Source organism: Saimiri boliviensis, chromosome 14 (genome assembly GCF_048565385.1).
Source record: "Saimiri boliviensis isolate mSaiBol1 chromosome 14, mSaiBol1.pri, whole genome shotgun sequence".
Lineage (NCBI taxonomy): Eukaryota > Metazoa > Chordata > Mammalia > Primates > Cebidae > Saimiri > Saimiri boliviensis.
Window position 1 is genome coordinate 38,790,207 of NC_133462.1, and position 24,082 is coordinate 38,814,288.

Below are 24,082 nucleotides of genomic sequence, written 5' to 3' on the forward strand. Positions count from 1 at the left end.
AGCTCTCTTGAGGATTGAGGTCCCCAGGGCCTGGGGAGCTTGAGCACCCATATGAGTGTTTTAGGGACCCTGAGGTCCCCTTCCCAAACGGAGTATGGAATGTGGTCTATGGCGGAGAATGCAGGCGCAGGCAGGCTGAGGTGTCCGAGATGGCAGTGGAGGTGGGAGTGGCAGCTGCCCACGCCCCAGCGAGGTCCCGAGTGCTCGCGGATCCCCGGGGCGAGGGCTCGGCCCTCCAGCAGGCCGGGGCGGGGTCGCGGGCCCGCGCGCCGCTCCCTGCGCAGCCTCCGCCCCCCGTTGCCCCGCCCCCCGCGGCGGCCCCGCCCCCGTCGCCATGGGAACAGCCGCGGCGGCCCGGCTCGCGCGCTGCTTGCCTGCCTCGGTCTCCGCCGCTCCAGGGGCGGGTGGGGTGGGCTGCGCCAGATCCCGGGCCGCCGCCGCCGCCGCCGGGGAGAGACCGAACGCGGAGCCGGCGCGGGTCCCGGAGAGAGTGCTGCCGCCGGGCGGTCGGTCCCAGTCCGGGTCGAAGCCAGGGTGAGGGGCGCGCCGGGGCGGGGACGGTGGGGGAGGGGGTCCCGGGCCGCCGAGAACAAAGGGAGCGGGGAGCAGGGGCCGCAGGGACCATCTCCACGCCGTGCGCCCTGGCGGCGGCCGCGCGTTCGCACCTGTTGTGCGCGGCTCGGGCCGGGTGCGGCTCCCTCTCCCGGCTTTCAGCGCCCCCACCTGCGCGCACGGCCGGAGTTGGGTCCCCGCGTGGTGGTGGCGGCGATCCGGCTGGCCGGGCATGGGCGTAGCCCGGGGACTGAGGCACGGGCGGGGGATGGGGTCGGGCCCGGTAAGGGGGGCGGCGGCGGCGGCAGGAGGGGGCGAAGCGGAGGAGGCGCGGGAGGGAGGGCGCAGCCTCAGCCCCGGCGCCCCGGGCGGGTCCCCTCCTCCGCAGGGCGCGCGGCGATGTGAGCCATGAGCGCGACGTGGACTCTGTCACCGGAGCCCCTGCCGCCGTCGACGGGGCCCCCGGTGGGCGCGGGCCTGGACGCCGAGCAGCGCACGGTGTTCGCCTTCGTGCTCTGCCTGCTCGTGGTGCTGGTGCTGCTGATGGTGCGCTGCGTGCGCATCCTGCTCGACCCCTACAGCCGCATGCCCGCCTCGTCCTGGACCGACCACAAGGAGGCGCTCGAGCGCGGGCAGTTCGATTACGCGTTAGTGTGAGGGGCGCGGCGCCCCCCAGCCGGCCCTGCGCGGGGTCTCCCAGGCCCGGCCCGGCGGGGGGCGCCGCGGGGCCAGGACTGCCCTCAGGATCCCTCCCTGGAGCCCCCAGCCCGGATTGGGGAGGGAGTTGGGAGAAGCCCAGCCCCTCCCCTTCGAGACCCCTCTCATGTCCCCTCCTGGCCTGGCCGGAGCCCCACCTCGTGCCTTTTTCCGCCCTCTCCCTTCCTCTCTGCGCATCTCACCCGCCCGGCTTGCCTCCCCCGCCACCACTCTGAATCCCGGGAGGGAGGAAGACCCCGCACCGCTCCCTCCCCAGCGTTTAAGTGGCTCTGCTATCGTGCGTTCCTGGAAGTGGGGACCCCCTTGTCCCTCCTCCCCTGTCGTCTGGCCGTCGTCAACCCCACCTTGACTGAGTGTTGAGCCCGTCCTTGGGCTCTGGCCCTGCGGGGCAGGCTCTCCCGGGCCCACGGGGCGGACGCTGCATACCAATATGCCCTGCACCGCCTGTCCTGGAGACGAGCCGGAAGGCCTGCCATGGCGGCTGCGTCGAGGATGCGTGGCGCCTGCCATGGCTGGAGAGCGCGGGCAGGCGCCTTCCCGCCCCCAGCCCGGGCCCCAGGACAGGTCGGCTGCGCCCTGCCCCGGTGCCCACCGCTGCCCCCCATCCGCCTTCCTGCCACTTCCTCCTGATTGCCCTGCCACGCCTCCCGCGGCCTTCCCATGCTGTTCCATTCCTCCCTGCCTCTGAGCCGAAGATGATAATAAAAGCTATTATTGAGCGCTTACTGCATGCCAAGCAGCGTGCTGAGTTGGCGCCTCCTGTTTATAGCCTGTCTCCTCTTAGGGATCGTGAGAATGAGCCAGGCCCCGTTAGCATTCCTATTCTACAGGCCCAGGGACCGAGGGCCAGGCAGCTCCAGTGACTTGCCCAATCCGGTAGGGCTGGAAGTGGAACCCAGGTCTGGCTTCTGCATGTTTCTAAAGCTTCCCAGAGATGCAAAGACACCAAGATCACAAGCCCTTTTCACCCAGCTTTGTGGGGACTGGTGTGTAACCATCTCCATGCTCCCCGCTCCCTCTCCTCTACACACAATTCTATTGACCTGGGGAGCCTCTGGGGGGTGGTGAGAGATGCTCAACCCTTCGGGGAGGCGGGAGGAACACCCTCCACCAGCCCTGGAGGGAGGCTAGGACCGCACCTGCAGCCCAAGCCTCCTAAGCCTCCTCCCCCTGCCCACCGCCATTGGCAGCTTTTGTGGGTCTGGCACGGTGGGGCAGTGACCACCAACGGACGGAGTGGGTTGGCTCCAAGGCCCTCCCAGGAGATGTGCAGCCTGGGGGAGTCGTGTGCAGTGTGTGTGGGGGAACGAGTGTTTCTATAAAAGGAAGGCTGGGTGAAGGCACAGGCTCCACGAACAGCGAATTTACTCACTTGGACGACTAGCTGGGCGTTGGGCGCAGTGCCGTGGGAGGACATCTGCTTCCCTCCCCCGGACCTGACTCTCAGTCCACACCCACAGGACAGGTGAAGCTGATGGACGGGCCCCAGGTGGGGGCCCAGCAGCACCCCCAGGAATTTAGGGTCAGCCCCAATTCCAGTGCCTCTCCTTCTCCACTTCCAGGGATCCTTGAGGTCCCAAGGCCACCCCAGGGGACACACTTCCCTCCCTCCAGCCTCCTGCCACTTGGGGCAGCCCACCCCTACCTTCTTCCAACCCCTCAGCCTGGGGCTCTACTCCTCTCACCAGGACACCCCCACTCTGCTGGCTTCTCCCCTCTATGTGATGTGACTTTGCCCGACTCTGAAACCCATCCCTGACACCTGTCCCCGAGGCAGACTGCTGGCTCTCCTCTTCCCATCCACTTGTCACCTCCACAGTTGCCAAAGGGTTTATCAGACCAGACGGGATGGCAGCTCTCCTCCCTGGTACTACCCCCAGCCTTGTAACCCCAAGGCCCCCACGCCCACCTTTAAGTCACAGGCAAAAGAGAAGGAAGCAGATTGGTAAGAACTTTATTCACGGTCACAGAACACCCACAGGAGGGGGAAGGACCTGCTGGCAGGGAGTATCTGTGACTGGTCAGCTTCTTAAGGAGGTCAGATGCTTGTCCTGAGGTACAGGCAGGAGGGACATGTACTCGGGGGTTCATGGTGTGCACTGCCAGCTATGGCCCCCTGTAGAGAACAAGGCACAGCCTTGTCTGCCTGTCCTGGAGGTCAGGCAGCTTGTGAGTGGAGTCCCGTAACCCCCACCAAACCCTTGTACAATGGGGTTTCCACTTCGGAGACCCCCAAAGTATGGGGCATCTGAGGTCCACCCCACAGCTGAGCGCCATCACCTTCCCCCATGATGGGATCCTCAGAACGAGCCAGTGCCAGCTGAGCAGAACCAAGGCCCAGAGCAGGGGGCCTGGTGTGCCTGCTGCCCACCATGCCCCTCACCTAGCAGGGGTGGCCACCCGACCCAGAAGCTCCAGGGGCACCAGGAAGGGGTTCAGGGGGCAGATGCCAGCTGCTTGCCAGGGCGATTTCAGTTTGCTGCCCTCTGCCTTCTCGGGGGCTGGGCGGGTCTCCTCTGGTGCCTTGGAGGCAGCCCCGTCCCCCTCAGCCGCAGGCCCCAGGCTCCCTCCAGCGGGGCTGGGCTGGGGGGCTGTCAGGCGTAGGTATGTCTCCATCATATGCTCAACCAGGGCTGTACAGGGCAGGAGAGGCAGCTCTTCCGGAAGTGACATGAGCAGGTCGAGGACCACAGCGGACTCTAGCGATGGATGGAGACAGGGATAAGGGGACACCCTTGCCTGCCCCCAGGAACCCTGATCCCTCTGCCCCTGCCCCCTCCGTCACCCTTCTCACCAGCTGCTGAGAGCTCAGGCCCGCGGCCACTGCGGGAGAAAGAGGACAGGTACTTGTAGATCTTCTCAAAGTCCACAGTGAAGTCTTCAGTGGAAGGACCAGCCAAGGACTCAGAAGGTTTCTCAGGGGCAGGGCCAGAAGTCTCTGGGGCTGAGCTAGGTGCCTTGGGGGCAGAGCTAGGTGTCTCAGGGGCAGCGTCTTCCTGCCTTCCAGGGACGCTCAGGATTAATGGCTTTCCATGGGCCTTCGTGGACTTGGGGGGCCTGGAGTGTAGGAGGGTGATGGGTTCCGTGGCCGCGATGGTGAGCACCTGGCAGGCAGAACAATCAGGTAGGAAGGGGAGCTGGGAAGTCCTCCCACCACATTCCCCTATCTTCCCTGCCACCGTAAGACACACTGCTCAGACAGGAGATGGCCTCAGAGCCAGGGACACTGGGGCTCCAGATGTCCAGTGACTGAGGGACGCCACCGAGCTGGCAACAGGAAGAGCCCTGGACCCAGATTCACATGATTTGGCTCATGTGACCCTGTCCTCCGGGACACCCCGAACTGCCTGGGGGATGGCTGTACCTGTGAGAAAGCCACTGCTAGGGCTTCCTCAAGTGGCCCTGTTATCTTCTCAGCCAGATCCGTCCAGACCTGAGTGAAGCCAGAGGTACAAGGTCAGCCCAGGGATCAGCCTGCAGGGATTTCCCCAAGCCCTGCCCCTCCTGGGGATACCCTAACCAGGTTATCCCTGCAACTCCCACCTACCCCGCGGGGGCTGGCCCTGGGCAGCCTTGTCCTGTTCATCTGCCTCACCTCTATGGGAGCTGGGGGCTGTGCCTCCTGGCGCCTTGGTCCCAGAAGGCCACCCGGATGGAGCTTCTGAATGGCCTCCCGGGCTACACGGCCCTTGAGCTGCTGGAGGAAGACCCGGATCTAGGAAGGACAGCAGAGGAGGGCGAATGAAGCTTTTGTGAGCTCGGGGCTGCAGCACAAAAGCGAAAGCCCACTGCCTTGCCTGCTCTGGGCCCAGCCACTGCATCTTACCTCCTGCTAGTCCAGTGTTGGGGTCCCTCTGACTGCCCAGGCCCCAGCCCCACCCAGAGTGTGACCAGCTTCCTAAGGAAGGTGTAAGCCAGGCCAGTTCCGGCTCCTCCCGGCAGCCAGGACTCAATCCTATGCGGACTACTACTCGACTCAACTCCCTTCTTTGTTCCCTCTGCCCCATTAGCCGACTCTCACTTCAACCTTGTACCAGGTCCAACAACGTAAGCCGCTGCATCTTACCCCAAGTTCATTCCGCCCCTAAGTTTCGCTGTCGACCCACTCACGCCTTACTCTGGGGCTAGCCCTGCCTTTATGGCTGGCGCTCATCCCGCCCACGCCCCGCCCACGCCTTACTCCCAAACGGGCGCTGCCCTTAAGTCTTGGTCTCATCCCGCCCACGCCCCGCCCCAGCACTGTCCCGCCCCTCTGCCTCGCTTATGCCCCGCCCACATCTTACTCTAAAGCTCGCCTCGACCTTAAGGCTTGCTCTCGCTCCGCCCCCAAACTCACCCACCTACAGTCCAAACCTCAGCAGCACGCACGCCCCGCCCCCAGAACTACCCCGCCCCTCCACTTATACCCCGCCCCCTAGGCCTCGATCTCTTCCCGCCCACGCCCCGCCCAAGCTCACCCTCTGACGTCCCCCCACCTCAGCCCCCCACGCCCCGCCCCCGACCACTTACATTCCTGGCCCCGCCCCGCTGGCGCCTGCTGCAGCCTCTCCCACTCCCCGCCCCACCCTAGCCCCGCCTCCAGCCTCGCTCCGGTCCCCAGAACTGCCTCTCACTTCAGCTTCGCTCCGTCCTCGCAGCTCCCGGGCCAGCTCAGCGGCGTCCGGCTCCGGCTGGCCTTGCCGCGCCTGCAAGAGTCGCAATAGCTGCCGCTTCTCGCGAGCGCTCCAGGTCGCGGGGCCGGTCACCTCGCCCAGATAGCGCGCCGGGGCCGCTCGCCTCCTGGGAGGTGGCTTCATGCCGATCACGAAAATGCAGGCGCTCTGAAGCTGCTTCCTTAGTAGGCGGAGCTACGGGGGCCGCCGAGGCCGCATCACGCAGAGGCGGACGCACGTGGGGGCGTGGCTCCGCGTTTGCAGGGCCCGGGGACCCGCCCCAATGAAGGTGAAGGGGAAATTGGCGCCGGAACTGGGGAGGGGCGAAGGAAACCCTCAGCCTGCACCTTATCTCATTAATGAAGTAGAGACACCACCTTGGATCTCGTGCCTCCCTCTGGTGCTGGACTAACTCATGAAGTGCTACTGTGTGCTTTGCTTCTTGCAGAGTAAAGGTCAAGTCGTGGTCAAGAGCCTGGGCTCTGGGATCAGACAGGCCTGGGGACTTTGGGCAAGTGATTTAGCCTTGCCGAGCCTCAGTTTCTTCCTCTGTAAACTAGGGCTGGTAGTCAGTGCCACTCTTGCCTAGGCAGAGGAGAGTGAAGCTCGGGCAGGAGGGATTTAAGGAGCTCTAGACTAGACTGACAGTCTAAGAAGAGGGCAAAGTCCAGACCAGGAGCCTGGAGCAGAGGCAGAAGGTCGAGGCCGAGCGAGGGCAGGGTCCGGGCGGGGCTAGTGGAGAGCGGAGAAGGCCTGGCTTGAAGAAGATCACAGGAGGCCGATGGGCAGGTGTCCGGGTAAGGAGAAGAGGGAATGGGGAGGGCATATTTTAAAATTTAGGCTTGTGGGGTTGGGTGTCTCTTGCTTTTCTTTCTTTCTTTCTTTTTTTGAGACGGCGTTTCGCTCTTGTTGCCCAGGCTGGAGTGCAATGGCGCGATTTCTCAGCTCACTTCAACCTCCGCCTCCCAGGTTCAAGTGATTATCCTGCCTCAGCCTCCGAATTAGCTGGGATTACAGGCACGCCCTGCTAAATTTTTGTGTTTTTTTTTAGTAGGGACGCGGTTTCACCATCTCGGCCAGGCTGGTCCTGACCTCAAGTGATCCAGCCACTTTGGCCTCCCAATGTGCTGGGATACAGGTGTGAGCCACAGCGCCCGGCCGGGTGTCGCTTTCTGATTGAGACAAAACGCCCTTGAGAGTCCCGTGGCCCTTGAGTGCACACGGGTGTATGGGCGTATGGCTCCCCGCCACAGGCTCCGCCCCGCTGTCAGGATTTCTCAGGAATTCCCCCAAGTCCTGCTCCCAGCTTTCTCCCCAAGCCTCCCCACCCGTTCCCCACACCGCACCTTGCGCACTCGCTGACTACACCAGAACTTAGTCTAGAGGTTTATTTTGAGCACAGGTGGGAGGGCCAGGGGGAGGAGAGAAGCGCAGGGGTCGTGGCCTCATCGGGTCCGAGGTCCAGGGAGGCGGGTCCGGTCCTGTTGGTCTTGGTCTCGAAGCGGTAGCTGGGTGCATCACCGGGTCATGTTGCGGGCGCATCATACCTGGGAGGGGCGGCTGAGGTTCAGCGAGGGAGGGGACGCTACGCGGGCCACCCCCTTCCCAGCAGACCACTGGCCTCTTCCATCAGTTTGTATGTCCGGTGAGAGTGGGAGCCGGGTCCGATTGCTGAGTTCTTCTCACCTAATGCCTCTCCTCACCTAACGCCCTTGGCTCGACCCAGAGTCAGCGCCAGCTAGGTGTGACCCACTGCCTGAGTTCGAATTCCAGTTCCACCCGGTGTTGTGACTTTTGACAAGTATTTAATTCAGAGAATGCCTCATTTTTCTCCTCTCTAAAATGGGGATTATAATAGTGTCCACCTGGAGGTTGTTAAGGGAATTCAGTTAGTTCATAGGTGTAAACCATTTACAACTGTGTTTGGGGGCCAGTGCGGTGGCTCACGGCTGTAATCCCAGCACTTTGGGAGGCCAAGGCGAGTGGATCACCTGAGGTCGGAGTTCGAGACCAGCCTGACCAACATGGAGACCACCAAACCCCGTCTCTACTAAAAATACAAAATAAGCCGGGGGTGGTGGCACATGCCTGTAATCCCAGCTACTCGGGAGGCTGAGGCAGGAGAATAGCTTCAACCCGGGAGGCGGAGGTTGCAGTAAGCCGAGATCGCGCCACTGCACTCTAGCCTGAGCAACTAGAGCAAAACTTAGTCTCGGGGAAAAAGAAAAAAAAAAAAAAAAAGAGGGGGGCGACCGGGCGCGGTGGCTCGCGCCTGTAATCCCAGCACTTTGGGAGGCCGAGGCGGGCGGATCACGAGATCAAGAGATGGAGATCATCCTAGCCAACATGGCGAAACCCTGTCTCTACTAAAAATACAAAAATTAGCTGGCCTGTAATCCCAGCTATTCGGGAGGCTGAGGCAAGAGAATTGCTTGAATCCAGCAGGCAGAGGTTGCAGTGAGCCGAAATCGCACCACTGCACTCCAAACTGGCGCCTGGCAAAAGACCAAGACTCTGTCTCAAAAAGGGGGGGAGGGCTCTGTCATCTCCTCCCTTCCCCGGCTCCCCCCACCTCCATACCTACCTTCCTCATTGGGGCCTCCTGGGATGGGGGCCGCTGGGCGAGGCTCTCGCGGGCGCGCCGGGGGCTGGGGGCGCTGTAAGGGAGAGGCGGGCTGCAGAAGCGCTGCCGCGCGCCAGGCCAGGCTAAGGGCGACCCCTGGAGGGTGCTGCGGACATCGCAGAGGCAGGTCTAGCTAGGGCTCATCAGGCCCTGCACGAGGGATCGCGGCCGCCCCTGTCCCGACGCAAGGGAATAGGCTGCGGGCATGGCAGAGGTCTGTACCTGAGTGCGCGCAGACGAGGCCCAGCCCGGCGGCCAGCGCGGCGCCCAACACAAAGGCTGCCAACACAAGCGCCACCACCGGCGCGGGCTCCAGGGCCGCGGGGGCCGGTGCGGGAGGTTCAGGGCGCCCGGCGCGGCCAGGGATGATCTTGGGCGGCCCTGTGGGAAGTGCCACGCTGAGATTGGGTCCAGGACCCAGGTGTCCTTCCCACCCCCCACTGCCTCCCCACGGTCCCCTGCGGAGGAGGACTGAGTGCTCACTGAGGGGCGGCCGCGGCACGGTGACCACGATAGGTTGCGTCAGCGTGTGCAGGTGGGGGCCAGAGGCAGCCAGGCTCTCGACGCTGCCACCGCCGGCGCAAGCCTCGTCCTGAGGCAGACACTGGGAGAGAGGGAGGTGGGGAACAGCCGGGGACATCAGGGCTCCGGGATCTTGGCTCTGGTCCCTAGTACCTCCCAGAGAGACCTGAGTCCAGCTCTCCACCACAGCCAAGATGGAACCCCTGGAAATCCGGCTGCTTAGGGGTCCCTGAGCCCAGTGGCTATGCATGCAAGTGGCTAGCAACCCAGCCCCTCAGGCCCCCAAACCCCAGCCCCACAAGATCACATGGGCCGACTCTCCCAGGACCTAGCATGTGAGACCCAACCCCAGGTTCCCAGAAGTGTGTCCCCTTAGTGGCCTTCTGCATCCAGCCACCAGCTCTGAAGGATCCCAGAGCTGTCCATGAGGCAACTCAGTGCCCACACTGTCCCCGGAGAAACTCTGTTGACAGAGATGGGCCACTATGCCCAACCTCTCCACCACCACCCCCAGATCCTCAGAGCCGGAGGGTATCCTCTCTACACCACCAGAGTGGCTCGTGCCTAGCTCCCGAGGGACCCCGGTGCCCAGATTCCAGGCTCTGCGCCTGCGCACCCGCAATGGCGGCGGGGGAGTCAGGGGTGCAGGCGTCCGGCGGACTCTCCGGAGGCGGCGGCAGCGGCTCAGCTGGCAGTGCAGGAACTGCACTGAGGCGTTGAAGACTGGGCGCAGGCGGAAGCTGAAGCGCACAGGGCGGGTGGAACCCGGGCTCGGCGGTGGTGGTGGCGGGAAGGCGACTGAGGCGTCGGCGGGGCAGCCCTCGCGAAGCAGCGCCAGGGCCGGCCCCGGGGCCGGGCGTGAGGACGGCGTCACCGAGCAGCGGTGCAGGGCCAGGCCCCAGCGCGGGGAGGGACGGGCCAATGTCGCCTGGGGGACGAAGGCGCCATCAGAGATCGCCCGTCCCCACCGTCCCCATCCGCCCCTGGTGTCCACGGGGTAACCACCTGCACGAACACGCGGCTGTCTGCCGGGACCTCGAGTGGCCCCGCGCGGCGCGGGAAGACATCCTCTGTGTCGGACAGCTTCAGACTGAAGAGGGGTCTGCGCAACCAGGGGCCGGGCGCCACGGGCAACTGGGGCGCTGGCAGGGGTAAAGGGCGGCCCAGAGGACAGAGAACGTGCGCTGCCCTTTAGGCCTCTGGGAAGTGTCCCGACCACCTCACCCCCGTCGTCGCCTTTGGAAAAGGGATGTGGTTGCGGCAGCGGATTCACCTATGAGGGCCTCCGCGCTACATTCCCCGACGGTAATGCGTCCCCTGCTGACCCCAGCGACCCGCACAGCCCAGCAGCTGAACAGGGTGCAAAGCCATGCACCCCTAGAGAAGCCTCGGAAGCTAGCCAGGGCCTCCCTGGGGCGGAAGGGAAACAGTAAGGAGCACCAGATGGTGGGATCAGGCTGAGTGAAGTAAGAGGCCCCCCACCTTCCCCCTGGCTGCTCTCGGGGACACAGCAGGACCGGCGGCTCCCCTTTCTAAGGGGATATAGGTGCTGTCACCAACAGGGAAGGGGAGTGAAGAGGATACCCTCCCTAGAGGCTCTTGCAGGCACAGCCAAAGCCCAGCTAGGCCACCCAGATAGGGACTCTTCCACTTGTCCAACCTGAGGGTAGTCATGGGGTCCCCTCCCCTCTCCGTGACTCTAAACACACTGATGTCTGTCTTCAGGAGGTCCTGAGCAGGGTTCTGGTAATATGGATAATCTCCATACACAAAAGATCACCTGCACATCACATCCGTTTTTTTTTTTTGTTTTTTGTTTTTCTCTGAGACAGGGCCTCCCTCTGTCGCCCAGGCTGGAGTGCAGTGGTGTGAATACTGCTCACTGCAGTCTCCAACTCCTGGGCTCCAGCGATCCTCTAACTTAAGCCTCTCGAGTAGCTGTGACCATCGACGCCACCACAGCCATATGGAGTCTATGTTGCCCAGGCTGGTCTGCAACTCCTGGCTTCCCTAAGTGCTGGGATTATAGGCATGAGCCCCTCACCTCCATCCCCACCCCCCTACTCTTGAAGAGCACCTGGCTAGACTGGCCGCTTCCCACAATCCTGGCCCTCTCCGTGACTGCAGGGAACTTTACTGAAGTGGCGATGTGAGCCATCCTTGGGATGGGGAGACAGAGGAAGACCCCACCCCACTCCTCTGCCCCCCACCCCCAGAGGTAGGAGGACCAGAGGTCTAGTTGAAAGAGGGTAACGATGGCTGAGCACAGTGGCTCCCATCTGTAAGCCAGCACTTTAGGAGGTTGAGGCAGGCAGATGGACTGAGGTCAGGAGTTCCAGACCAGTCTGGCCAACATGGGGAAATGCTATCTCTACTAAAAATGCAAAAATTAGCTGGGCGTGCTAACGCATACCTGTAGTCCCACCTACTCAAGAGGTTAAGGCAGGAGACTCACTTGAATCTGGGAGGCGGAGGTTGCAGTGAGCAGAGATCATGCACCACTGCACTCCAGCCTGGGCAACAGAGCAAAATTCCATCTCAAAAAAAAAAAAAAAAAGACAGTGACACAGGGCTAAGAGCATGACAGACCCATCACCTCCCTGCCCATACATACCAGGCGGCCCGCTGGGCACAGTGGTGATCCCCGGGAGCAGGGCCAGCAGCAGCGCGGTGCCCAGCATGCTGACTGGCTGAGGTCGGAGTGTTTGGGGCCAGAGCAGACACACCAGCTGGGCTGCACCAAGGCCCTGAACGTGGGCAGGTGGCCCTGTCCTTGGCTGGGAAGGAGGCAGGGAGCGGGGGTGGCAGACTGAGGGGCTGACACCAGAGCCAATGACCAAGGCCTGGGGGGATTAAGGGATCCTCCGCTGCCCAACCTGGGGCTAATAGGGGCAGGGGTGTCCCTCACGTTGGCTGCTTGATACCTCGTACCCAGCTCCCAAACCTGCCTCAGTCTCCCCTTAATGCAAAGGCCTCATCCACTAGAACACCCCCCCCACACACACACACACACCAACCCCTTTCCACCTCGCCCTGCCAGACCCACAACACACCACAGACTGTGGAAGAAAAGGGAGGGGTTTATTCTCAAGCGCCTAAGGGTTTACAAAGGAGGGCATTTTGTTTTAAAAAGGGGCAGGGCAACACTGGCAGCCTGAGGAGGGGTCCGCTGGCTGGTGGGCTGACCTGAGCCGCCCCCAGGCCTCTGCCCACCCGGTCCGCCCTCTGCCTGATCCAGAGGGATGGCTGGTGACAAAGGGGGAGGTCTTGGGAGAGAGGCAGGGAAGCAAGAGACTCCCCCAGGGCTCCCCAATTAACACTGAAGAGGGTGAGGGCGGGCAGACACACACTCGGGAAACAGAAAATAAAGTTAAATAAAACCAGGCAGCCTGGTCTTGGGCCTGTCTGGGCCCTGGGACCAGCCATGCGACCTTCCAGCAATCCCCAGAGGCCCCCACAGCTGGACCTAGGGGAGGAGGAAAGGGCCAGGCCTATTGGCACCGCTTCCACCCCCCCGCCCCTGCCCCCGACCAGCAGACCCCCCCGCCCCTGACACAGAGGCCGATGGGCAAGAGAAGGTGGCTTTGCCCCTGGAGGCAGAGAAACCATGACGTCTATGACTTTTTAAACATGCGGCGTTTTGTGAATATCGCAACAGGAGTCAACAGGCTAGGTGAGAGGAGAGCGGTGCTACACCTGCGTGGCCTCTGCCAGGGCCAGCCAGCTTCCACGCCTTTTGTGTTGGTTTTTCTTTGTGGTTTTACAGGGTTTTCTTTTTTTTCTTGTCCACTTGATTTGCATGCAACACCCACAAAAATGAAACACACCCCCTCCTGCTCTGGCCACCCCAGCGGGCTCCGGGGGACACCCTGGCCTGGGCCCCCAGTGCACACCTGATCTTTCCTAGTCCCAGGTCTCATCGGGGGCTGGGCCAGGTGTGCATGAGTAGAGGGATGGCCAGGGGCACAATGGAGGGTGATGGCCTCACACCCCCACCCTCAGCCCGGCCCCTGCCCCTGCCCCTGCCGGAGCTTGTCACACGTCCTCGAACCCCCACATCCACTCTCTCTGCCCTCGATCACTGACTCCTTCCAGACCCCTCCCTTGGCCCCATGGCCCTACTCTGTCACCAAGTCCCTCTGGTCACCTGTTCTGCGCCATGCCCCAAGCCCACCTTCCCTGAAGGCCATCTTGTGTGGCCAGGGCCCTGCAGACCCCACTGCACCCCGAGGTCTTCACCCACAAGCTGTGGCCCCAGAGCAGCAGCCCCAGCCCCCCAGTGCCCGACGGAGGTTGGGGGCCCCACCACAAGCAGCTAAACGTGACTTTGGTAAAAGTTTCTGAAGGTACCGACAAACCCCTTGAGAACAAGCTCTCCTCCACCCCCCACCCCAACACCCCACCAAGTACAATAAAATACAATAAACTCCAAAAAGGACCCCCTGAGATCAAAGAGAAAGAGAGAGAGTGCAGCCCTGTCTAGCCGCAGTCCAAATGCCCACACCGCCTTTCTGGGGGCCACTGACTCATTGCTCCATGGGAAACCTAGGCAGACCCAGGGGTCCCGTCGGGAGGGGGCTGGGCCCAAGCTCAGGACAGAAGAGAGACAGAGGCAGGAAGGGTGACGGGAGAGCCAGACAGGGACAGAGAGGTAGAGCAGGGGACAGAGGGCAACGGGGGGGAACGGGCATGTGAGGGTGGTGGAGGGCATGGCACGCTGGGAGCTTGGTGGCTGCAGGACTTGGGGGCTCTCTCCTGGCCCCTGGGGGCCGCCCTGGCCCAGAGGCTGCAGCTGAATGTACAGCGACTCTGCTCGCGGCCTGCTGTCTTCCGTTCACAGTGTCTGTCGGGGGACGCACATGGCCGGCTGACCCCAGGGCGAGAAGCGGATGGGCACCCCCCCCACTCTCTGTCCTCAGCCCTCGGTGGCCGTCCAGGTCCCAGGTCTCCCCTTGAGGGCAGCTGGGTGGCCGGGCGGGGAAGGGGGCCTTTGGCCATGCCCCTGGCCCCCTGTGGGGCTGGCCGATGCCACACGGCTACCTGAAGAAGGGCAGGTGCGGCTGGCTCAGGACGCTGCTAGTCCGCGGTGACTCAGTCTTCGCCATGACATCCTTGAACCAGGACGCCACGTCCACCTCCAGCGTCTCATAGCGTTTGATGAAGCTGTGTTCCTGTGGGCCCGAGGGGGTGGGGCTTAGGAGGGGGGGTCTTCCCTCCTGGCCTCAAGCCTCCACAGGGACGGGGATGGGACCGGGACCGGGAGGGCCACAGGTACTCACAAGTAGCTTATTATACTTTGGTCTCTTCCTGTGATCTTTAGTAAGGCTAGAGGAAGAAAAGCGAAGACAGACGTGAAAGCTAGGGAGGAGGAGACGGTGGACAACCCCCTCCCCCCCGCATTGCTCAGGTCCTCCCAGAGGAGCCAGGGGTCCCCAAGATCTGTGTGGGGGAAGGAGCTGCAGATGTCCTCAAGACCCCTGCTGACAGCTGGGAGCAACTGTGTGTCTCTGATCCTTGTGGCCTAGGCCAGGTGGCAAGGGCCTGGCTTGGGGAGGCAGAACTGGCTGAGGTCCTCTAGAGAGGCAGGTGGGGCTCCTGCACTTGTAGCTGTGCTTGAAGAAGGGTGCTCATGACCTCCCATGACCACCCTACAGGGCTGGCTGTCCCCTTGGGCCAGCTCCAAACTCAACTCAGGGCTCCCCAGGCACCAGCACCAGGTCCTGTCTGGAGCTGCCAGCCATAAGCCTGCCCACAGCTGAACCCACTCCATCCCAGTGTGGGGCCTCCGTTCCCCTCCCGCCCTGGCCTCCCCAGCTGCCCAGAGCGGCGGGCTGCCCCTGACCTCCCAGAGCGGAGGTCCTCACCAGTCTTTGACGAAGGATTGAAAGTCCCCTGAGAAGCCCATGTGTCCAGGCAGAAGCGGGGGCTCCTCCTGCAGGACTTTGGTGAGGACCTCAAAGTCTGTCTTGCAGTTCTTGTAGGGAAACTGTCCCGTTGCCAGCTCCACCTGTGAGGGAGACGGGCAAGGCTAGACCAGCCAGGACAGGTTCGTGTTCTCCCTCTGAGTCCCACAGAAGCCCTTGCCCCTGGCTGGAGGACAGGGGCAGAGCACTAACTCACCAATGAGATGCCCAGGCTCCACACATCCGCCCGGATGTCATAGTCCGGCTTGGTGGGGTCTGGGGGGTCGATGCGCTCAGGCTGTCGGCGGGGAGGGGAAGATGTACCTCCAAGGCTGGGGCCGGCCTCCCAGTACCCACCCCTCCCCTGCTGGAGGGCCCCCACTCACGGCCATGTAGGCGGCACAGCCCGCGCTCCGAGTCTTGGCTTTGGAGTCCACCAGGCGGCCGCTGATGCCAAAGTCGCAGAGCTTGATCTGACCCCGCTCATCCAGCAGGATGTTGGAGGGCTTGACATCTCGGTGGATGACGCCATGCTTCTCCTTCAGGTAGAACAGCGCCTTCACGATCTGCAGGTGAGCAGGGGAGGGTGCATGTGATGAGCGGGGGCACGGTCCAAGGCCACCCGCCCAGCACATGCCCTGCCTGGCTGCTCACCGCCACTGTCATCTTGCCCAGGATGCGCTCGGGGATGGGGCCCTGCATCCGCTTCTTGAGCTTCTCAGCACAGGTGCCCATGAGCTCCATGGCAATGAAGACGTCTGTCTGCAGGAAGGGGGCACGCAGAGGAGCTGTGTCTTCCAGCCCTCCCCCGAGCAGCTCTGCTCCCAGGGAAGGGACAATGGGTGAGAGAGGTGGAGACCCTGCACGGTGTGGGGCAGGGGGCGCCTGGCATGGCCGGGAACTCACGTTGGTGATGAAGGTTCCGAAGCACTGCACGATGTAGGGGCAGTCATGGCTCTTGAGCACCACGTCCAGGTCCATGAGGATGCGCTTGTTCTCCTCCTTGTTCCCCGAGCGCCGCATTTGCTACACGGGCAGGGACAGGAGGAATGGGAGGGAGCCTTAGCACCAGCCTGGGACACGGGGCCTGGCCCGGGTGGCCGCCAAGGCTCACCTTGACGGCAATGACATGGCCCGTCTTCCGGAAGCGCATCTTCCACACCTGGCCACAGGTGCCGCTGCCCATCTCGCCCAAGTTCTCCAGGTCATTGATTTCTGCCTGGTAGCGCTGGGAGGAGAGGGAGAGGTGGAGGATCCCCGGGGCCTCTGCCACCACCCCTCGACCCCCACCGGTGCCCCCAGGATGGGCCCTGCCTGGCTGGGCCTCCTCCCTCCCACCGCCTCAGTGAAGGTGGTACCTGGCCTCCGATGGTCAGGTAGCCCGTCTGCTTCATGATCTCCTGCAGCTTCTGGTCAATCTCAATGCTGGTGACACAGAACAGATGCTGGTGGAGACAGGTCCTGACCAACCTAAGGCCACCCCAGACCCCCACATTGGGGTTCCCACCGGTTTAACCATCCTCCTCCCAGGGCTGGCACAGTGGCCCCCTCAATGCTGCTGCCCATCCACCCTGTGGGGCCCCTGGCTCACCTCTCCATGCTGCGGGGCGTGAACAGGGTTGACGGGAGCCCCAACATGTGACGGGGCCGGGCGGGGGGCATGGGGTGCTGCGGGGAGCTCTCGGAGGATGGCGAGCGGCTGCCCCCATCGTTGGCCAGCGGGAGCTGCAGGGCTGGGTGGGTGAGACCAGTGGCGGGGAAGAGGGGTCAGCACCCAGGTGGTCTCATCTCCACATCTGGCACTCCAGGGAAGGGTCAGGACCCTCACCATCACCTACAGCGCTTCCCCAGCTAGCCCGGCACAGCCCCCCGCCCTGCAGGGCTGGAGCTGGGGTCTCCCTCCCACCCCAGACTGTCCTCAGAGTCCCTTCTCTCATCCCCTGACCTTGAAGGACATGGAGGAGGCTGGCAGGGAGAGGGGACCCCAAGTCTATGCTGACAGAGAAACGAGACAGGAACCTGGGGTGTCGCTTGGGTGGGCGGCCTCCTTGGCCGGTGTGTCCACTCCCTCCCACTTCTGCCCAGGAAGCAGGCCCAAGGCCGCAGTGCCCACAGGCTGGATTGGCGAGGGCGGAGTACCTGCCGGGGCTGGCCCAAGCTATGGCCCTGCTGGTGGCACTGAACGTGGCACCCAGACAAGAGTGAGGGAGGCCACCCTGAGGCGGCAGTGGGCACGAGACTCAGGCTTCAGGCTGCCTTGCCCCACATTCTGCTGCGGGGTCGGGGAGGGCCCCCTTGGGCCCATGGGCTGACATGGGGGCCTCCCGGCCTGGCCTGCAGAGCTGGGACCCATGGGGGCAGAACAGAACCTCAGGGGGCCTGCATCTTCTGGGAGGGGAACTCGGGAGCACGGCTCCTGCAGGGGCTGGCAGGACGAGGTGGGGGCAATGCTGGACCAGATGGGGGTCGGCTCATCCAGCAGCCTGCATGCGGGCAGCTTGGGCATGCTACAGCAGGTGGGCAGGCGGCAGGCAGGCAGCGGGCACCCCGGGGCAGGAAGGCAGTATTAGGGGTGGGAGGGCAGGAGACAGACAGACAGGAGCCAAGACTTGGCCCAGGTGCCCAGAGGAGGCGCTGCAGAGACAGGCCAGAGAGGGGCCTGGGACAGGAGGGCAGCTTCCCAGAGGAGCAAGGGGTCTCCCTGGCTGGGCTGGCAACCAGGTGCAGGAACAGAGGCCAGGAGGCTAACGTGGCTTCCAGAGGAGCCAATCCTGACACCTCACATCCTAGAGGCCCTGGCTACGGCTACAAGCACCTCCCAAGGCGCCCCTCCCAGAGGCTGGGGCCTACCATCCTGCCAAAGCCCTCTGAAGACACTCCTCTCCCTCTCCCCTCCTCTCTTCCTCCTGCCTCGTCTGCTTTTTCTCTCCACAGTTCTGCAGCCTCCTGGTCTAACTCAAACTCACCCCACGCTGGCAGCTGTGCTCCATCCCTCTGCTGTGGGCCTGGGACCCTGATCTCAACCAGCAGGAGAGGCAGGAAGACCCTGACCTCAGTCCCAATGTGGGAGGTCCAGCACTGCCCTACCTGGTCCCGCCAGCCCCTGCAGCAGCTGTGCCCCTTAGCTCCCCTCCCAGAGGACCACGCAGGAGCCAGGGAAGGGCTCTGGGGACCCAGGACACAGCCAGGCCCAGCATTCATGACTGGCCTAGAGGCCTCGCCTCCCGTGCCCCTCCCACCGTCCTGGCCGCTGCAGCCTCGGCACCGCCACATCAGCACCCACTGTGTTTTTTTTTAAATTTCAGATAGGTCCTTGCTCTGTTTCCCAGGCTGGGGTGCAGTGGCTTGATCTCATCTCACTATAACTTCCACCTTCTGGTTCAAGTGATGCTCCTGCCTCAGCCTCCTGAGTAACTGGGATTACAGGTGCCCAACACCATGCCCAGCTAATTTTTGTATTTTTAGAAGAGATGGGGTCTCGATGTGTTGGCTAGGCTTCTCCCCCTGCCTCTTCAGGTCACTGGCACCTCTGCTTTGCCCATGGCCTGAGCCACAGCCCCGACCCCTCTCTGGCTCCTGAGGGCTTGTGCTCCCCACATACCCAGTCCCCAACCCCTCTGCACCTGGCATCTCTTCAGACACTGCCTGGTTCCCACCCTCAGAGATTATCCGAGTCCTGCTCCCGCCCCGCACCATCAGCTCTCATGGGGTAAGGACCACATCCCTCGAGGAGTCCTGTGGGTCCCCTCCCTGGCGCAGCCCACCAGGCCTTCTGAGTGGCCCCAGAGCCCAGGGAGGAGGCTGCCGGCCCCCAGACTGGAGCACAGGAGGATGTAGGTAGGGGAGGGCTCGGGTCAGCGTGGGAGGAAGGAGGGATACAAAGGCCCTGAGAACAGAGGCCACAGAGGTGGTGACAGCCACATGGTGGCTCAGGAGGGTGGAGTGAGAGCAAGAGGGTGAGGATGAGAGAGAGAGAACGGATGAGAGACAGCCAGAGGCTGGAGGGCAGGCATCTGCCAACAGGAGCTACAGGTGTGCAGGGTGCCACATCAACATGCACGCACACATCGTGCAAATGCACACACGCACAACACACACATGGGGTGCCGTGGCTTCAACACCCATGCAGCCAGGACACAGTCCTCTTGCCCACTGGACACACAAACACACACACAGACTCACAACCACACACAGGGCTGGACATACCATCTAGTCTCTCTCCCAACACAGGTGTGCAAGCTCAGGGCCCTGGCAGGGCTGTCTTCTCTCCCCTCACCTCCTTCAAGATGAGTTTTAAAAAAAATTTTTTTTTTTTTTGAGATGGGACGCTCACTCTGTCGCCCAGGCTGGAGCACAATGTGTGATCTCAGCTCACTACAATTTTTGCCTCCCGGACTCAAGTGATTCTCCTGCCTCAGCCTCCTGAGTAGCTGAGATTACAAGTGCACGCCACCACGCCTGGCTAATTTTTGTATTTTTAGTAGAAATACAAAATTAGTAGAAATAAGGTTTCACCATGGTCAGGCTGGTATCAAACTCCAGACCTCATGATTCGCCTGCCTCAGCCTCCGAAAGTGCTAAGATTACAGGAGTGAGCCACTTCACGCAGCCTTTTTGTTTTTGTTTTTTTTTTTTTTTGAGATGGAATGTTGCTCTGTCACCCAGGTTGGAGTGCAGCAGTGTAATATTGGCTCACTGCAACCTCTACCTCCTGGGTTCAAGAGATTCTTGTCTCAGCCTCCCTAGTAGCTGGGATTACAGGTGTCTGCCGCCACACCTGGCTAATCTCTTGTACTTTTTTATGGAGACAGGGTTTCACCATGTTGGCCAGTCTGGTCTCGAATTCCTGACCTCAAGTGATCCACCCTCCTTGGCCTCCCAAAGTGCTGAAATTACAGGCATGAACCACTGCACCTGGCCTGTTTTTTAAAACTTTTGAGATAGGACCTGGCTCTGTCACCCAGGCTGGGGTGCAGTGGTGTGATAATGGTGCACTATTATCTCCAACCTAGCAGGCTCAGGTGATCTTCCTGCCTCAGCCTCCCGAGTAGCTGGGATCATAGGTGTGTACCACCATACCTGACTAATTAAAAAAATTTTTTGCAGTCATCCTAAGAAATCTAAAAAAATAAAAATAAAAATAATTTTTTTTTTAGTAGAGACGAGATCTTGCTATGTTGCCTAGGCTGGTCCTGAACTCCTAGGCTCAAGTGATCCTCCTGTCTTGCCCTCCTGGAGTGTTGGGATTACAGGTGTGAGCCACTGTGCCTGGCCTCCCCAGAGGCTTTGTTCAAAATCCCACCTTCTCCAGAGGTTCCCGAGACTGGTCCCATGCAGGGCCACTCACCCAGCTAGAATGTTTTCTCTAGGGGGAATGTGCTCCCTGTCCAGTGGGCCCCCCTACTGCAGCCCCCGCTACAGAGGAGACGGGCTTCGTCTGTTCTATTCACCGCTGTGTCCCTGGCGCCCAGGGCAGGCGTGGCATCCAGGAGGATGCTATGTGTTCATGTCGTTGTTGAGAGAGATCCACAGGCATAGGCCACCCACCAGGCCCAACTTTCTCTTTCTCTCAGTTACACACACACACAGGCATGCACCCCCTTGAAGGCCACAGACTCCCATTCAGTGGGGAGCCCACCTCCTCCTCCAGGGAGTCCAAAGGGGAGCTGAGAGGAAGGGAGGGGAGAAGGTGGAGGACACAGAGGAGGCCGGGCTGGGCTGCCTGCTGCTTGAGTAGAATGAGAGAGAAAGTGAGAGTGAGGGTAGGGGACATGGGGAGACACACAGAGCATGGGGGCTGGGAGACGGCATTCTGCGGCTGGGGGAGCGGTTAGGTCAATGGTGCAGATGTCCAAGCAGCGATGATAAAAAGGCTGGTACCTGCTCGTTGGGACGGGGCAGGAGCAGGGCTTAGAGTGATCACAATAACTGGATGGGGAAAAGGAAGAAAAAAAACAACACCACGATAAATCACAACAGAAATGACCAATTCATCCAAAAGAAAAGAAATCAAATCATAAACGAGGAGGAGCGGGAGGCACCGAACTGCAGAGATGGCTGGGAACCGACAGAGATGGGGAGGACAGGGAGGATGGGATGGAGCTGACACAGACACAGACGCCTGGAGGGGACTCCTCGGGGGCCTGCCTGCCAACAGCCTCCTAGCTCTGCATGGGAACGGCCACCCCTGAAGGCACCCGGGGCCCTAGACCCAACCCTGCCTCATCTACTCAGGGGCCAGGGAGGGCAGCACCCAGGGGCTAGCAGGGATCTCCCTTGTCTTTTGAGGGCTTCTTGTCCCAGGCAGTGTCCAACGCCAGAATCTCCACCTCCATGATTTATCTGGGCCCCCCAAGAGACTCCCCAAGGAGGATCCCATGCTGACTCAGGTCAGGAGAGGGAGGGACAGGAGGGTGTCAGGCTGTGAAGGTCAGGTTGGGTGACCAGGGAATAGGTGGGATGCCCAGATACAGGGGGTACCTTCTTTCCCTATCACAATGACTCCATAGAGAGCTACATAAACTACAAAGTTCATATTGGATGAGACATGAGAGCATTTCACTGGGTCAAGAAAGACACAAAAAGGATCATGGGTCAGGGGTGGCCTTCCCAGGGTTTGAAAATCTGATTCTCTCCAGCCCAGCTAATTCAGAGACCAGGCTCTTGGGGAAAAAGCTGAGAGACTAGATGTGGTCAGTGTTCCCAGGTCAGGTGCGTGTGGAGTGGGAGGTACTGATCTAGAAAGATAAGACGTCAGGGAGGTAGATACCAATTTAGTGGGATTCATCAGAAAACAAGTGGATGTCTGCTGCGGGGTGGGGAGCAGGCCTAGATAGAGTCACATTGGCCTCAGGTGTTCCCAGGTCAGGTGGGTGTGAAGGAAAGGAAGCCAATCACTTGAACCCAGGTGACAAACGTTGCTGTGATGGCTGGGGGTGGATATGCATTTCTGGAGAGGTCAGACACATGCTCAACCAAAATGGTGGCAGTGAAACTGTTAACAGGGGTTTGAGGGGGCCTGGTATACGTGGGAGGGGGTCTGCTGAACCAAGGTTATTGTCGCTAGAAAGAAGGGAACCCCGTCCTACCCCCCCCCACCCCAGACACGGTCACAGGGAGAGCGAGAGGGAAAATCCTCGGGTCAGAAGAGACGGGGAGGGGCTCTTTGTGGTCAAATGACCTCAGGTGTCCCCAGAGCAGGCGTGCGTGTGTGCGTGGATCGTCCGCTACAAGGGCTGACAAGCTCCTAGGCCAGGGGTGGGGCGCGCTGGACAGTCCCTGAGATGACGGGAGTGGTAACATCGGGTCAAAAGGGCCGTGTCTGTGTTTTAGGGGCCACCTGGATGTGATCACGGACGCGCGGAGTCCGGGGAGCCCGACCCGAAGGATGACGGCGATGAGGGCGGGTCATCAGCTGGGGGCCTCGCCTGGGTCCGGGAACTGGGCTCCCAGGCCCTGAGGGTGCGAATTCCCCGGAGCTCGCCGGCCCTACGCCCCCCGGGTCACCGTGACCCTTGCCCCGCGAGCCCACAACGGGGGGGACGGAGAGGAGGAGCGCGAGCGCCCCGGAAGCGGGGGCGGGGCCTGGCAGCGGGGGCGGGGCCTCCCGCGGCGCGCGCCCCGCCCCGCCCGCCCCCTCCCCCACGGCTCCGTGCTTACTGGGCCTGGGCCGCTGTGGGCTGATATCCAGGTTGAGGTCGATCCTCCGCCGGGCCTCCCGGTTCTCCTGCTTCAGCTTTGCTTCCAGGCGGGACAGCTTCTGCTCCAGGGAGGACGCCGCCATCTTCCCCGCCGCCACCGCCGCCGCTCACCGCCCGGTCGCCCGTCAGTCCGGCAGACAAACACCGCACTGCGCCTGCGTCTAGATGACCCCGCCGAGCCGCCGTCTCGCTCCGCATGGCGCATGCCCGCGGCGCGCACCCGCCCTTCCCCAGCTGCGAGCCTCCGCGCGTGCGTGCTTCGGCTCAGCCCGAAGGATGACGCCACCTAGAGCTCGAGGTAGGCAACGTGCAACCCCCTCTTGTCGCCACCACAGTGGTGCGCATGTGCCAATTCCCGAGCGCTCCGGAGAGAGGCGCTGCGAGGAAACCCGCCGTTCTAGTGAGGGCGGTGGGCGGGGAAAGCGGCGCGCATGCGTACGGAGGAGAACCCGTGTTCGCGCGCGTCTTTTCTGTGCATGTGCGTTCCTGGAATCGCTTTCTGAAGCAATGGTCTACACCTGGTCTCCCCCGCGGTGCAGCCTCAGCCCCCTCCTCGCTTTTTCGATCGGCTTGGGCGTCCTTTCAGAATGCCTTCCTCACGAATGGTGCTTTGTTAGGATTCCTCTTGTGTTTACTTGCCTCCTAGCCTCCCCCTGGCAGCGGGGGCCGGCTCCTCACTGTAATTAGGCTCCGTCCGGAGCCCTTTCCCTTCTTGCCGGTCCCACCAGGCTCAGAGTTGGCTAAAGCCAGGCAGGAGGGGACGGCCGTGGGAACCCGGTGGCGTGACCGCTGACCTCGGCGACGGGGCCAAGGTCAAGGCCAGAGTTCTTGGCCTTACCCACATGGAACCTCAAGTCGCCCCCTTCATCGCTCTCACACCTGAAACGTGAGCCCAGCGCCTGGACGTGCAGAATTCCTATCCTATCTGAGGACGGGCCCTCGGGTTAGGTGCTCGGTGCCTGGGCCCCCCGGCAGCCTAAACCACTCCTTTAAGTGGTCTGAGGGGTGCTGGGGAAATGTCCCATCTGGAACGCAGAGTTCCCCCAAGAGCAGCTTCCCTCTGCTCTTAGATGCCAGAAAGTTTCTGATTTTGCAGAGACATCTGGGAGGTGGCCAGGACCAGGCGGACTGTGCCAAGTGCCCTTCCAAGCTCCTGGTCCAACGAGTGAACACTTTGGGATGAGTGTTCCAGGCTTGTCGGAACTCCACTGGTGACAACTTGTGGGTGGAGTGCACACAAGCTTGGAGTTATAGCTGAGACCTTTACCTTCCCCTCTTCCAGGTGGCCTTCTGTGCCTCTGCTCTGAGAACAAGAGACTCATCCTTGATTCTGGCACATGGGTGTTGCTTGGCCACATGAAATAAAACGTTAATATTATGGCCAGGCACGGTGGCTGACATGTGTAATCCTAG

At 61.9% G+C, this 24,082-nt stretch overlaps 4 protein-coding genes across 14 annotated transcripts; 1 reads left to right on the forward strand and 3 right to left on the reverse strand.

The window, feature by feature from the left end:
* The first annotated feature begins 331 nt into the window (after positions 1-331).
* CTXN1 (cortexin 1) lies at positions 332-2,017 on the forward strand. Its single transcript, XM_039466085.2, has 2 exons — positions 332-534; positions 941-2,017. Exon 2 carries the CDS (start codon positions 961-963, stop codon positions 1,207-1,209), a length of 249 nt encoding a protein of 82 aa, XP_039322019.1. The 5' UTR covers positions 332-534; positions 941-960; the 3' UTR covers positions 1,210-2,017.
* Positions 2,018-3,207: 1,190 nt separating this feature from the next.
* On the reverse strand, positions 3,208-6,125 carry SNAPC2 (small nuclear RNA activating complex polypeptide 2). Of its 5 annotated transcripts, none has more exons than XM_010349577.3 (6): positions 5,883-6,125; positions 4,865-4,984; positions 4,634-4,702; positions 4,064-4,373; positions 3,653-3,968; positions 3,208-3,385 (listed from the first exon to the last, which is right to left on the reverse strand). In XM_010349577.3, exons 1-6 carry the CDS (start codon positions 6,063-6,065, stop codon positions 3,376-3,378), a joined length of 1,008 nt encoding a protein of 335 aa, XP_010347879.1. In that variant the 5' UTR covers positions 6,066-6,125; the 3' UTR covers positions 3,208-3,375. The 5 variants fall into 5 exon arrangements, with proteins under 5 accessions (XP_010347879.1, XP_010347877.1, XP_074240809.1 ...); XM_010349575.3 differs by having other exon boundaries at positions 4,817-4,984; XM_074384708.1 differs by lacking the exon at positions 4,865-4,984.
* Positions 6,126-7,267: 1,142 nt separating this feature from the next.
* TGFBR3L (transforming growth factor beta receptor 3 like) lies at positions 7,268-11,833 on the reverse strand. 3 transcript variants are annotated; one of them, XM_074384706.1, is made up of 7 exons: positions 11,522-11,833; positions 10,072-10,208; positions 9,683-9,994; positions 9,028-9,148; positions 8,767-8,925; positions 8,506-8,578; positions 7,296-7,468 (listed from the first exon to the last, which is right to left on the reverse strand). In XM_074384706.1, exons 1-6 carry the CDS (start codon positions 11,745-11,747, stop codon positions 8,511-8,513), a joined length of 1,023 nt encoding a protein of 340 aa, XP_074240807.1. In that variant the 5' UTR covers positions 11,748-11,833; the 3' UTR covers positions 7,296-7,468; positions 8,506-8,510. The 3 variants fall into 3 exon arrangements, with proteins under 3 accessions (XP_074240806.1, XP_074240807.1, XP_074240808.1); XM_074384707.1 differs by having other exon boundaries at positions 7,296-8,416; XM_074384705.1 differs by lacking the exon at positions 8,506-8,578 and having other exon boundaries at positions 7,268-7,468.
* A 293-nt stretch (positions 11,834-12,126) lies between these two features.
* Positions 12,127-22,840, reverse strand: MAP2K7 (mitogen-activated protein kinase kinase 7). Of its 5 annotated transcripts, none has more exons than XM_039465936.2 (13): positions 22,629-22,840; positions 20,850-20,897; positions 16,561-16,702; positions 16,328-16,394; positions 16,084-16,197; positions 15,876-15,995; positions 15,624-15,731; positions 15,356-15,535; positions 15,187-15,267; positions 14,931-15,073; positions 14,346-14,391; positions 14,107-14,237; positions 12,127-12,532 (listed from the first exon to the last, which is right to left on the reverse strand). In XM_039465936.2, the coding sequence occupies exons 1-13, from the start codon at positions 22,750-22,752 to the stop codon at positions 12,154-12,156; spliced, it is 1,683 nt and encodes a 560-aa protein (XP_039321870.1). In that variant the 5' UTR covers positions 22,753-22,840; the 3' UTR covers positions 12,127-12,153. The 5 variants fall into 5 exon arrangements, with proteins under 5 accessions (XP_039321870.1, XP_039321872.1, XP_039321873.1 ...); XM_039465939.2 differs by lacking the exon at positions 12,127-12,532 and adding an exon at positions 12,835-13,909; XM_039465938.2 differs by lacking the exon at positions 20,850-20,897.
* Between the last annotated feature and the right edge of the window lie 1,242 nt (positions 22,841-24,082).

What these genes read in the sequence shown, in the direction of transcription:
- CTXN1 (XM_039466085.2), top strand. Translation starts at nt 961, where the DNA reads ATGAGCGCGACGTGGACTCTGTCACCGGAGCCCCTGCCGCCGTCGACG.
- SNAPC2 (XM_010349575.3), bottom strand. Translation starts at nt 6,065, where the DNA reads ATGAAGCCACCTCCCAGGAGGCGAGCGGCCCCGGCGCGCTATCTGGGC. An exon ending in CCAGGGCCAGCCCCCGCGGG is followed by an intron (nt 4,703 to 4,816) that starts GTAGGTGGGAGT and finishes GGCTTCACTCAG; the next exon opens with GTCTGGACGGATCTGGCTGA. An exon ending in GCCTGAGCTCTCAGCAGCTG is followed by an intron (nt 3,969 to 4,063) that starts GTGAGAAGGGTG and finishes ATCCATCGCTAG; the next exon opens with AGTCCGCTGTGGTCCTCGAC.
- TGFBR3L (XM_074384705.1), bottom strand. Translation starts at nt 11,747, where the DNA reads ATGCTGGGCACCGCGCTGCTGCTGGCCCTGCTCCCGGGGATCACCACT. An exon ending in ACAGCCGCGTGTTCGTGCAG is followed by an intron (nt 9,995 to 10,071) that starts GTGGTTACCCCG and finishes TTCGTCCCCCAG; the next exon opens with GCGACATTGGCCCGTCCCTC. An exon ending in CGTGCCGCGGCCGCCCCTCA is followed by an intron (nt 8,926 to 9,027) that starts GTGAGCACTCAG and finishes CACTTCCCACAG; the next exon opens with GGCCGCCCAAGATCATCCCT.
- MAP2K7 (XM_039465936.2), bottom strand. Translation starts at nt 22,752, where the DNA reads ATGGCGGCGTCCTCCCTGGAGCAGAAGCTGTCCCGCCTGGAAGCAAAG. An exon ending in TGCCCCGTCCCAACGAGCAG is followed by an intron (nt 16,703 to 20,849) that starts GTACCAGCCTTT and finishes TCACCCACCCAG; the next exon opens with CCCTGCAGCTCCCGCTGGCC. An exon ending in TGGGCAAGATGACAGTGGCG is followed by an intron (nt 15,536 to 15,623) that starts GTGAGCAGCCAG and finishes GCTCACCTGCAG; the next exon opens with ATCGTGAAGGCGCTGTTCTA.